General features: G+C 55.5%; 5 protein-coding genes across 5 annotated transcripts; 2 read left to right on the plus strand and 3 right to left on the minus strand.

Moving 5' to 3' along the window:
- The first annotated feature begins 800 nt into the window (after positions 1–800).
- DICSQDRAFT_82221 (uncharacterized protein) lies at positions 801–2,723 on the plus strand. The gene is made up of 9 exons (XM_007363460.1): positions 801–1,393; positions 1,447–1,463; positions 1,521–1,586; positions 1,643–1,779; positions 1,834–1,999; positions 2,050–2,259; positions 2,325–2,352; positions 2,409–2,562; positions 2,616–2,723. The coding sequence occupies exons 1-9, from the start codon at positions 1,268–1,270 to the stop codon at positions 2,684–2,686; spliced, it is 975 nt and encodes a 324-aa protein (XP_007363522.1). The 5' UTR covers positions 801–1,267; the 3' UTR covers positions 2,687–2,723.
- Positions 2,724–3,785: 1,062 nt separating this feature from the next.
- DICSQDRAFT_23443 (uncharacterized protein) lies at positions 3,786–3,992 on the minus strand (the record flags this gene model as incomplete). The annotated part of the gene is made up of 1 exon (XM_007363461.1): positions 3,786–3,992. A coding segment is annotated over one exon (207 nt), but the record flags the coding sequence as incomplete, so codon positions are not given.
- Positions 3,993–5,993: 2,001 nt separating this feature from the next.
- Positions 5,994–9,602, plus strand: DICSQDRAFT_179054 (uncharacterized protein). The gene is made up of 5 exons (XM_007363462.1): positions 5,994–6,090; positions 6,145–6,289; positions 6,346–7,104; positions 7,166–9,215; positions 9,279–9,602. Exons 3-5 carry the CDS (start codon positions 6,728–6,730, stop codon positions 9,300–9,302), a joined length of 2,451 nt encoding a protein of 816 aa, XP_007363524.1. The 5' UTR covers positions 5,994–6,090; positions 6,145–6,289; positions 6,346–6,727; the 3' UTR covers positions 9,303–9,602.
- A 507-nt stretch (positions 9,603–10,109) lies between these two features.
- DICSQDRAFT_167857 (uncharacterized protein) lies at positions 10,110–11,551 on the minus strand (the record flags this gene model as incomplete). The annotated part of the gene is made up of 8 exons (XM_007363463.1): positions 10,110–10,366; positions 10,433–10,511; positions 10,576–10,726; positions 10,786–10,865; positions 10,920–11,000; positions 11,069–11,130; positions 11,189–11,356; positions 11,422–11,551. 8 exons carry the CDS (start codon positions 11,549–11,551, stop codon positions 10,110–10,112), a joined length of 1,008 nt encoding a protein of 335 aa, XP_007363525.1.
- A 755-nt stretch (positions 11,552–12,306) lies between these two features.
- On the minus strand, positions 12,307–12,522 carry DICSQDRAFT_54647 (uncharacterized protein; the record flags this gene model as incomplete). The annotated part of the gene is made up of 1 exon (XM_007363464.1): positions 12,307–12,522. A coding segment is annotated over one exon (216 nt), but the record flags the coding sequence as incomplete, so codon positions are not given.
- Positions 12,523–12,548: the final 26 nt, after the last annotated feature.

The following is a 12,548-nucleotide window of genomic DNA, read 5'->3' on the forward strand; positions in this document are numbered from 1 at the left end:
ATGCAGGTAGTCCGCATAGAAGCGGGAGACGTGGAAAAAGAGAAACTCACCGTGCTCTGCATACTCTGCGCCACTTACCACCCACTTTCTATGCAATCCTCAAGTGTCACCATGCAGTACAAGGCAAAGGGAGTGCGGTCGACATGGAAGGTCCGGCATACAGGATGGAAGTTGGACGTCCCATGCGAGATTTGCAGTGCTGGGATCAAAATAACATACCCTGAGATTTGCTCTTAGAATCCCAGTATTGAAGGATCGAAGGCGATATGTGGAGCCGTTGAAGAGTATTCGCCGTCTCAGGTTCCAGAGGTGGCGCTTAGGGGGGACCCAGTGCGCGAGACGCAAATTGGGTCTAGCATAAGGAGGGCATCGAATTCCGCGACGAAATCATTATGCGCATGTGCGGGGAGGCCCAAAGGATCAGAGTCTGCAAGAAGCGAGTGAATTGGTGCAGCGGACGAGGAGATATGGTCGGTTGAAGGTCCACAAGGGAGGCATCAAGTGGGCGTCGAACGCAGGTGTGGCGCGCGCATTTGTCGGCGCCCAAACGACAAGTCATTTGAAAACCGCTGTACCCTCCGGGCGCCACAAGTACTCGACTCGCACCGTCGCGCGGCCTTGTCGTCGAACGTACGCGCCGCCATTTGCTCATATCACTCTCGGGACATCTGTAGGGAACCCGTGCTCAATGCAGGCTTCGACGGGCCATATCATCTGCCCGCAACATGGTCCTCCAATCGATGTTCCCTCTCTGTTATCAGGCCCGCTGAATATGGAAGGATACTACTGCCCAGGCCCCAGAAACACCGCACACTCGCCGACATATGTCAAGGTAAGTGTGGCAGGCTGCATGCTCTCGCGACGCATGTCATCTCGTATCAGTCTACCTTGTGATGGTCAGTCCCGTATCTTCGCTCGTAGTTCCATATACACCTCCTTGTCTAGTATCTATCGGAAGTGCGTCCGGGTGAAGGCTCCGCAACTCGCTCCTCGTGTACCTTCGACTGCTTTGCATGGGGACTCTTGGGCGTGTCGCCGAAGCGGGCTTACAACTTTCAATGGTTCTGATCCCGACTACGTCGGATGCCAGGCGTCCACATTCAATCGGCTGCTTTCCATGCGGGCTTTCCGTCCTCCTGTCGCCGGGACCTTCGGGACGTCAAGTGGACAGACGGCGCCCAAGCTCAGGTCCCGCATAGATAGCTGCGGGTGATGTGCCCACTGTCCTCCCCGGATCTCCTCATGCTCGTCTTCGCTGGCGGCCCCCATGGTCCTATCAGGTTCCCAGGATGGAGGTACTCTCATAATCACGAACTCCCAAAACCTGAGTTATAGCGAGGTTGCGTGTGTGGCACTTCTCACTTGGGATGTCGTCATTACTCTGTCCGACGAGGTATGTCGACTTCATGCCGTGTCGGTCGCTGGTTCATGCTAACCGCCTTATAGGTGGAGCTGATATGGAAGTGAGCCCAGCGAGAAGAACGTGCCTCCCTCGCCAGCCGCTGACGGTCTCGAGGCAGGCGTAGATGGACGGCGGCAAAAGTTATGTATCTGATCGCCCGATACCTTCCGTGGCTTGTCCAACTGTATGTTCGTCAACTTGTGGGGTGTCATCATCTCCAGCGTGCTGATCGGCCTGTAGCGCCTTGCTCGCAATCAATGTCAACGGGACCACTGGCTTGTCGTTCACGAGCGGCCAATGTGCTGCCTGGCAAATTGTCCAAGGCACCCTGCTCCAGGCGATTGTCACCTCTGTCGACGTCATCTTGATCATTCGAGGTGAGCAAAGTCCCTGCGCATCGCAATCAAGCCTTGACCTGAACGGGACCGAAGTTTATGCCCTGTACCATAGGAATCGCATACTGCTGATCGGACTCGGAAGCTTGTTCTCGGCCGAAGTCGCGTCCCTGTGCTACATTCTTGTCAAGGTGACTCCTCGGCTGACATACAACGATGAATGCTACGTAGTCTCCAGCCCCTCGATCTTCCAATATTACTGGTACGTGTGCCCGGGGACATGTATTCCTACGCGCTCACTAGCCACGCTAGGGTTGTCTCTCTAGCGTTCGAGACCCTCCTGTTCACCCTGACAATCGGAAAGTTCTTGGATGGCGTACGGCAGGGATGGGGCAGAGCGGTCATGGTGCAACAGTTCGTCGCGGACGGAACGTGGGCATATGCCCTGATCTTCCTGACCATGCTCGTCAACATGATGTTCTACAAATACGTGCACTCCGAATTGACGGGAATATGCTACACGTGAGTCGCCCAGCTGCACGCGCACCGCCTACGCCGTCGCTCACAGCAGGAACTCATTGGCGCAGGTGGCTGCTTGTCGTTTTGTCTTTCGCCGTACGTGATCCGACGATGAGCATTGTCTATCTGTAGGAGGCTGACTGGGAGTGCAGGGCTCCCGCCTGGTTCTGAACCCGCGTGTCCGTGCGGCCCCTCCGGACATAGACCTACAAAGCGACATCGAGCTCGCGAGCATCTCGACTCAACGCCGGAGGTCGGTGTTCACCGGAGAGGTGATCTCGTTGACTCTGGAGCATGCCACGCGGTGTAAGTATGGTCTGATCATTTATGGATCTGAAGCTGAGCAGGCGTCTTTGTAGCGCCAGCATCGGAGAAGACGGGCTATGTGTCGTATCGCGAAGACTCAGAAGTAGCTTCCACTATCGTGTAATATAGAGACCATTTCGTATGCAACATGTACATGAACGACCCTTGGTTGAAACTCAATTCTGTGCTTCCGTAAAGAAGTCGCTACGCCAACGACGTGTCTTTCGCCTCGACGACTTTCGCCCGAGGCAGGGCTGTCATGAAGAAACACCCAAAAATTCGGACGGAAACCCATCGAACACGATTATTGATGAATCGTGTAGAGGGAGCCGTACCGCGCCGAAGATGACGGGCCAGACAACCATTAGGGGGTCACTTCATCCAGCAGAGGCACGGCTTCTATGACTTCGGGAAGAAGGGTGTCACGGACTGGAATGTAAATGGGAAACCCGACCGTAATCAGAAAGAGACGTACTGGTTGCGGTGCCCCGAGTGTAGAACACTTTATTGATCTTGAAGCCAGATTCGGCAAGTACTTGCTCAAACTGCAGAGATGTACGTTTTGAAGCATGAACAATGACGAGCATTGTCTACGAAGGGTTGGGGCATATGTTAGGTCTGTATGGGTAATGTTTCCGAGTGAGTAGTAGGGCACCACGCACAACATCGAATAAGTTCTGGACCTTTGTGGCGAAGCCGAAGTTCTCGGGAAGGGGATAGGGGGCTGGCATAAGTTGATAGGGCTGTAATGGCATGAATGATTACAGGAACGATATGACCGTATGTGAGGGACTAACGGGATCATTGCTCACGGCATTGAGGACCTCTTCCAAAGACCCCCGTCTGTCACAGTCCTCAAGTCGTGTAGGTATCGCCGGCAACATCATACAGTCGGCAATGAGCACTGACGAGCACAGCCAAGTGTAAGTTTTCGATTCGCTAGTGTAGATGGGAACAGCTGACCTCTGGACGACTCATGACAAGACTTCCGGATTTGTTTCAGTATATTGATAGCATAGCTAGAGCAAAGACTAAGCCATGTTCACAAGAAGATCGGATAGCATAACGAAGATTGCGCTCACTTATCATGCCAGTCATCTACAACATAGACCAATTAGCACAACGCCTCACAACTTTCTCTTGGACGACATACGAAGAACCGCTCGCATGAAGTATACCGTGTTTGGATCCTTGGTGGGATTCTCTGTAAAGAAGTCGTGCGCTTGCAACTCGACTCGCCCATCCGCCAGTGCTTCAGGAAATTCATCCTGCCAAAACTGTCTGGCTGACTGAATAGGCCCTTCTAGGTCTTGGCAGACAACCTTGAATGTCGGAGTCTTCGCATACACGTGCCGTAGTACGTGTAAAGCAACGGAACCCTGTGCTGAACCGACGTCTACGAATATTGTATTGGGTGGGAGTGCCTCCCATGGACAATAGGCTATGAGGGGTGCGATGCTTGTATATCCTGCCAACCGGAAGCGCAGTCATTAGTGACCTGTAGATAGGATAGATGACACAGAGGCTGCTCACCAACTCCCTCTATGCTGACGGCAAACCGGCTGAGACTGTCGGGGTCGTTGTTGAGCCAGTCCCACCATCCCTTCTTGTCAGACCCGGCCTTCTGGAGGGCCATGGAAAACGGAGAGGCGTCGTTGGTGTCCGCCTCAGCTCCAGCGGAATCTATCATGTGTTCCGTCAATGCTGAGCACCCGATCATGACGCCCAGAGCGGCTGGCCTGGCATAGGCCCATGAAGGAGAACCGGCAGTGTTCAAGAGTGCCCAACGGGTGGGCGCAAAGACATCTGGAGAAGGTTCTGTCCACCTGAGACCGAAAATATTCGATGCAGACCCATCAACTGCAGCTCTTCCGACAAAAAAGACAAAGGCTTGCCAATGAGAAGCGGTCAGCAAGCGCAGGCAGCGGGCGAGCTTCTGCGAATCGACCTTCTTCCCTGCCGGCAGTCGAGCGACCAACTGATCGACGTGCAGGCCACCGCGCTTCTCCTCATCGCTCTTGAAGACATCCACGAGCTCGATATCGGCGGTCAGGATATATGCGGAGGCGTCGACTGCCCTCAGCGCGAGATCCTGGTGCGAGTGTGTAAGGAGCGATGTCATTCAACATGACAAGTGCCGAGATACCGTCAGGGCCGTGCCCACGTCTTGAACGAGAGCTTGGATCATGTGCGCAGACGCCATAGCCACCTTCCGAGCTTCATGTAGCCTAGGGGTAGGGACTGTGTTTGGCGAGTCAAGGGGGTGCCATGTGGGATCAAGAGAGAACGCTGGCATGTGGGCCGCGTCCAGTTCGGCCTCAATGGTGTCAATTGAGGTCGAGAGAAGGGATAAGAGATGTCGAAGAGGGGTTTTCTGTGCTGGGATGCCATTATACTTGAGCTGTGCGAAAGGTGATGGTTCAGATTCCTAGGTCGTGGGTGAAGTATTCATGCCTGTGCTTCATATGAGCTAAGCTAGGGAGCAAGATGCTCGGAGAAGGTTTACTCAGGGCGAAATACCAAACTTTGTCTCAGACGCTGCTCCAGGATCCATTCGCGCTTGTTGGGAGCAGCGGGCATACTTACAGCCTGTATGTCAATGTCCATCCTCCGTCAGGCGGGTACATACTCGATGTTACCCTCCCAATGACTACGCCAGGAGATCTTACATGTCAACTGAGTGGTGCATCTGGCAGACCCTATTCACCGCACTGCATTACTCGTGGCAGATTTACTAGTAGAGGAATGACCGCTGGTACGTCCAGTCCTTCTTTCGACGCTTCACCATGAATGGACAGAAACTGTCGAGCGGAGAGGCTTCCACTAGTCCCAATGGTCATACGTGTGGGCCGCGAGGAGCTCTCAGTGTCCACGGCATCACAAACGAGAGATACAATCAGCTCCTTTCCGCTCATTCGCGTCCTGATGCCAAATGCGTGGCTGCAGTTGACGCAGCTTTCCGGATATGCTGACTGCTGCTCGCAGACATCTGTACAGCTCAGAGGGCTAAGCGATAGGAGAGCAAGAACATCATTGGTCACGGTAGACTTGTCGACAGCCCGCAGGCAACGTACCTGCCTTACTGAGCTGAGTGCCGGCCACGTGAGCGACACGCTCAATGCGGCAAACGCGTGTGGCCGAACAGGCTGCTTGCCATACGCGCTGCTTCGTGCTGTACCAGGCGGCGTCAGAGTGGTTAAGATCGGGTGAGTGCGGCAATTCAATGAGACAGTCTTGTTATGCACGAGCACGAAGGACAAGGAGCGGCGCAAGATGGTGCGTTGCGTCTGAGGCGCACTCGAGGCACGGACGGACGCCACATGGAGCAAACACAGCCAAACAGGAGCTCTGTGCAGCTGCAGCTCAACAGGCACAGCCGTAGCGTCCGCGTCGACTGCAACGGTCTGCGCCGGCCTTGGTCCTTCAGCCTGCTTGCTTGCTGCCAACAACGCCCCTGGTCCAGCTTTCTTCCAACCAAACTCATTCTTATCGTTTGCCTGCGTTTCCTGCACGGGAACCTCGACCCCGGTCAGTCCGGCTCATGCTCGTCTATATCTGATCAACTGACACCGACTCCAGAAGTATACCCCAGTTCATTCAGCGACTTACGCCCTCGTAACGCACAAGGCTCCGCCTTCGACTGATTCCCACCGTCATATCCCATTCAACCCCCGTCTGGCCCTGCTGGCTTATTCTGTCCCGGAAGCGGTTGCCCCCGGTCAGTCTGGTGAGTTCTCGCTGCTTCAAATCGGATCCGGTCTCCGGCTGAGGAGGCAGTGGCAGAGCACCTAAGCCGGGCACGTTTGTCTCTCCAGCACATCTCTGGCCCTTAATCAGCTCCGTGCTTGTCCCCCTGCACCTTTATCGCACCGCCGTGGTATCGACTCCAACGCTTTCTCTCATCTGTCCTCAGCTTGGTCTCTCCGTCGCTGCTAGGTCCTTGCACAGGCTGCAGAACCACTTGTCGCCCTTTTGCCGCATTGCCAGTCACGCTGGCCGCATAACCGTGGGTCACACCGCACTCGTTCTCCACGACGTTGTGGATAACGCCGATCCGGACAACGCTAGTAGTCTCCCCCTGTATATCTATGCGAGTGTCTATAGAAAGCTCTAATCGCCGTCGCAACCCGCCTCACCGCTCACCGCTGATATCGTCCTTGTCAACATGGCCCACGTTATGCAACCTGGTGCAGGTCATTTCTCTGGCACATATATCCCCACAATGGCTGGATGGGTACAAGCGAATGCGTTCTACAACGCCGTCCCGTTCAACTCCAAGCCCCCTCCAGTCCCTCCAGGCGTAAACCCCCAGGTATGGATGAATGGCCAGTGGCAGCCGAACCCGATGTTTCGTCCCCAGCCCGGTATGACGCAGGGCCAGCCCATGTGGGCGCCTCATCCAGGCTGGGGTGCGGCGGTCGCGCAAGCGCAAGGACAGAGCAATTTCAACCCGCACAAGCGGGTGGCGAACCCTGGTGATCCATCGTACTGGGCGACGAAGTTGTCGGATAACCCGCTGGGGTTGGAGAACATGCATATCAAGTACGTATAATCTTGTACAATAGGCTGAGAAGAGAGCGTCACTATTCCTTCCTTGTTCTAGGGATCCTGTACCGACTTCTGAACGGCATGTGAAGGAGCAGAACGGTGTCCCTCATACACCGTGGGTCTGGGTGCCGAAGGAGCTGATGAGCAGCGAGGAAGCCAGTAAGTCCCTGAACAACACCAGTAACCCTGCTTCCCAGGGCGGCCACCCGCAATCGCAGCAGACCGACAAGGCACTTCCCGCTCCTCCCTACACTTCATCATCTCGCGACCACTCCCGTGCGCCCAGTTCCTCCCAGCGAGACGCGTTTTCCAACCAACAGTACCCTGCGTCGTCACATAGCCGGTCTTTGCAGCAAGCGCCCGGTCCCGCTCCTCCCACGTCAGCGCCAGCTGCGGTGTCATCCTATTCCTCCTACCACCAGCAGCAACAGCAACGTCCTCAGGAGACGCAGCGCCCTGCCGAGCGGTATCCTTCTGCCCCGCCGCAGCAACCGCAGCAGCAGGATACCTCGGTGCACGCACGGCAGCACAGCCATGAAACTTCTGTTCGGCCCTCTGCCGAGTCCCAGTCGTACCGAGATTATCGTACCCCTTCTGCGTCCGCGTCCGCGTCTGCGTCCTCATCCGCATCTGCGGCAGCCGCAGCACGGGAGCGGGAACGGGAACGGGAACGGACCTCATCGGGCGATCGAGAGCAGCGCGACCCCCATCGCACGAGCGAGGCCTACAGCGAGTCCCGGGAGCCACTGCAACCGACGTTCTCCCCCAAGATAGTTCGCACTCCCCGTCATTACTCATCAGGATCAAGACCTTCGAGTCATGAAGAGAGCAATGATACTCCGACGAGGACACCCCCTCTCGGTAGCATCTATGCGTCCGCCAGCAACGCTCCCTCGCGCTCCAACAGCATGAGCGTGCGCCGACAGTCCACGATGCCTCCCTCGGTGAATACATCTGTTTCTACTACGCCCCCCAGCTCCCTCGGCCTGCTCACGTTTACTGAGGAGCCTCAGGCTCTGCTCAGTCCGCTTGTCGTGGGCAGCACACCCCCGATGGAAACTAAACCCAGTCCTGGCCGGGATGTTGGTCGAAATGGTGCTCGGGACGTCGGTCGGAGTCAGACTTTCCCCGTAATTGAGCGTCCTGGATACGACGTAGCATTCTCTGGCGAAGCGAGCGAGCGGGAGGGCAAGACTTATCCGCGCACGCCCCGTCCGCGGGAAGGTTCACGACAGCGCCTGTCCGCTGACCACGAGTACGAACGTGGAGGAGATCGCGACCGATCCGCGAACGTGACGCCTCAGCCACCGACGCGCACCCCCCCAATGCACACTCAGCCCACGCGCACCCCACCTAGTCGGACGTCCCCATCGTCGTACAACACGCGACCGTCGCCCGAGACCGGTGCATATCACGCGCGTCAGATTTCGAGGAGTCACACCTATCCCTCCGTCGCGCCTGTTATCCCACCTCCAGTGGTCCCCCCTCCCGTGATTCCCTCGCCCCCATCGACATCACCTCGTTATGGCTCATCGTCCCAACATCATTCGTTCAGCTCTTCCCACCACCACTCCTCGAGTACCTCTCACCAACACCAGCCGTCGCGGGACTACTCGAATTCAACCCACCAATCACAAGCGCAGCAGTACCCCTCGAACTCATACTCGAGCTCGTCGTACTCCCGCACCTCGCCGAATGCAAACTCTTCGCGCTCCCGCGCTGCCTCGCCCTTGCGTCACAATCCGCTCCCACGTCCGCCGGCCGTCTCTCCGTATACCGAGTCCCTCGCCCGAGGCGGCGTTACGTCCGCGTCCGCCGCTGCGGCTGCGCACCAACAAAGCTCCTCATATCAACCTCGGCGGACGGTCCGCCTGGGGTATTGGAATCGGCGGGGCGACCACTTGTACGTGACGGACAAGGGGGAGCGGTTTATCGTGTATGCGCTACGCCACCTTGCGAATCCCGAGGAGCTCAGGCAGTATCCGGCGCCCACGGAAGGCTGGTTGGACCATCGCGGTGACTTCATCAAGTACGACCCGAAGGTCCCGGAGCTGCTCGACTCGCTGCCTGTGCAAGGGGATATTCCCAAGCGTCCCTACTCATCTGTAAGTGTATCATTGACGTCCGTAGATGTTTGGACCCGGCTAATGGCGCATCTTCCATCACAGTTCGTTCAGTACGTCGATGTCTGAAGTTGTCGAACAATGCGAATGGTCTTCCTCGGCTCGGGTATCCAGATTGAAAGGACGCAAATCTTTTATCCATCTCGTGTGTCTCTGCGAACCCCTCTCTTTCGTCTATTGTTGTTTATCTATCCAATGTACCAATTAGTTACCACTTACCTGGATATCTGCATACAACCATTCCCAGCCCCACCAACCGACAACCCACTGTATTCCCCGCGCAAACCTTGCTTGCCCATGCAATATGTATTCTCTTATCGTCTATCGAATCCATACACACCGTCTCATACGTGATACGTGCTTACCATCTGCAACTATCCATACATTCATACAGTACGAGCTGTCACGTGGCCAACTCGTCCAGTCCGTCCAACACGTTTCATTAGGGTTCGCGTTTTCGAAGCGGCGTGTCATCGACTCGCCTCGTTGTAAGATACAGCAGAAGATCTCTGGAACCAACCGCCGAGCGCGCGTCCATACAGTATAGATGTGCCGGACCACGCGGAATGCGAAAGTCAGGTGCGAGCGAAGAGATCAGCGAAAGACAGAATGGTCTCAACGAGAACACGGACGCCAGCAGAGCATGAGAATATCTGATCCGGCCTATTAGGTTTGGTGTAAGGGCACTGGGACGGAAGAACGAAGGAACGACCTGAAGGTTCGCAGAAGCGATGCGGGAGAAGACCTGCGATCTCCCCTGTGGTCGCTTTGGACCGAGTGCCGCAGCGCGCTCCAGGCAAATCTGCTCTAGCAAGCTCGGCGAACCCCCACACCCCTGCATACTGCGCTAGGAAGCGCGGCGTGCAGTGGGTTGGGTTAGACGACGACGACATGTCCCTTGTCCAGATCCCACGCCAGCCGACGCTCTGAGAGCGTGCGGTCCACTTCATCGGGAAAGCTCCTGAGGCTATCGGAGAACGTGGCTCCTCCTAAGGGGGCAGCAACGTACCCCGCAGCCCCGATTGTGCTCAGCTTGGACGGGAGGACGAGGCCCTTGCGAGCGCGGCGGTGAGCGAGTTGCAGAACGAGGCCACCCAGGGTGAGTAACGCTGAGAGTAGTGCAAGCAGACGGACTGTGTATCCGCTGTACAGGGCGCCTTGAGTCAGGAGACTTGCATGGATTGCAATCGTGGACGTACTCGAGAAAAATTCGCTTGATTTGTTAATTTGGCGAATCGGAACAGCTGAGGGGATCGCTGTAGCCGGTCGCACTCGTGCCTTGAGTAGAGATCGGGGTCAGCATACATGCAAACATGGGCACACGAAAGTGGACGTCACAAACGAACGCACCACAGCCGTTAACCCGAACATCTTGAGAAAAGAACAACGTAGCAGAAAGATGATGCAACGTAGACGTGAGTAGTACAAGGACTGCAGCCAACACGACAAGCCAGTCACCGCGCTTGAGCGCGGCGTAGACAGTGGAATAGAGACTAGGTGCCTGTGAATCAACTTGAATGCGAGCGCGATCGTGCGAGTACGAGAGGCACACCTTTTTTGAGAGTAGTCCAAGAATATAGTGCTCTCGGCAGACTCTCCGTGGAGTGAGGCGTTTAGCAGGTTCAAGTAGGGCTGGGGTACGCCATCAGAGACGAGGACGGAAACAGTCTGCCCTGAGTAACGCACCTGCAGGGCGTATATGCTTGCGCAAGTCCATATCCATAGAGAACTATAGAGCGTGGTAATCATAGGGCCCATCACAGCGCTCTATAAGCAAATATAAGCAACAATATTAGATGTCTGCAAATGGTTTCCTGACAATCAAGAGAACTCACCAGGGCATATCGAGTGACATCGCACGTCAAGAGCTCCCCCACGGCGCCACTTACGGCCCAGCCTGCATATCGATAACGCTAGGTCTATGATTGCAGTAGGCCCATGCCCCTGAGACGTACCTTGGTCCTTGTTCAATGACAACATAACCTCAAGAGACACTCCAATAATGAGCGTACAGAGGAGCAGCAGTGTCCAGAACCAGGGTCGGAGTGGAATTGGCCATTTGGCGCAGCGTAGACAGGGTGCACCCTCTGCGAACGGAATGGAGTCTTCGGCGATACATGTCACTGGTAAGAAGTAATTTTCCATGCCTCGTGTAAGACACGGGCACTGGCGGGGAAAGGGCGCGTACCAGACGATTCCGCGACTGGCAAGCCGGAGGTCTCGGGGGGCGAGGGCTTCCACAACGGTCCCTCCTGCTTGGAAGTAGAAGCTGGTAGAAGGGGAGCGCCAGGGTCGGACCCGTCAACATCGGACGACATCGAAACGTTGTGAACGTCGTGAGCGGCTTATGGGTCATTCTTCATGGCAGCATGCATAGAGGCTGCATACTCCTAGTAATCAGATGTTCTTAAATTCAATGATTTACTCCATTCCCGTCGTACGTGTGAGCAAGGACGAACCGTGCAAAGTTGGACATCCATGACAACCGCCGATCCACCTGTCTTCGTGGAGTCAATTCCGACCACCGTTAGGGGAATTAGGATGTCCTGAAAGAGATCTGCTGATTGCTGAGCCCTGATGATCGATGGTAGGAAACGCGAGGTTGAGTAAGACGGATAGCGAAGGAAGGCTTAACGAGCACCAGGGTATGGTCGGCCTGGACGGTTCGTCAGTTACGCGCGTTAGCATTCAGTCTTAAAAAAACCCTACGCTCTAGGAATGAAAGCAGCATTGTCTCCACGCCCCCGGAGGCTCGTGCACGACGAGCCTTGTAAACTTGTAGTTGTGCGCCACCTTCATATAATTTCCTCCGCCCGCAAGACGGACATAAGAGATCCTGTACAGAGGACTCTCAGTCTAGTGGGAAGATCACTGACTGTATTAGGACTATACCTGTACAGAGGACTCTAAGAACCATATGAGTACAGTATAGTATGGGAATAGAAGATGAACATACCTCAGTCTAGTGGGAAGATCACTGACTGAGGAAAGGAAGGAGCGAAGCCAGCACTGTCTACAGCGCTGGCAGGTGGCAGTGCTTGTCTACTATAACAGGAAGGTAAGGTAATCTAATCTAATCTGACACGTCACCTGACCGCATTCCGACACTCCCACTCAAGCGCTGCCTAAGACCCATAGCCCGCATAAACCTCCAGTGTTTCTCTCGAGGTAAGGCCTTTGTAAAAATGTCCGCTACCATTTCCTCCGTAGGTACCCATTGTATTTCAGCTTCTCCTGTAGCCACCAGATTGTCGCGCAAGAAATGGAACTTTCGCTGAATGTGCATTGTTCGAGCGCGGAACTGCGCTTCCTTGG

Source organism: Dichomitus squalens (genome assembly GCF_000275845.1).
Source record: "Dichomitus squalens LYAD-421 SS1 unplaced genomic scaffold DICSQscaffold_6, whole genome shotgun sequence".
NCBI classification, from domain to species: Eukaryota; Fungi; Basidiomycota; class Agaricomycetes; order Polyporales; family Polyporaceae; genus Dichomitus; species Dichomitus squalens.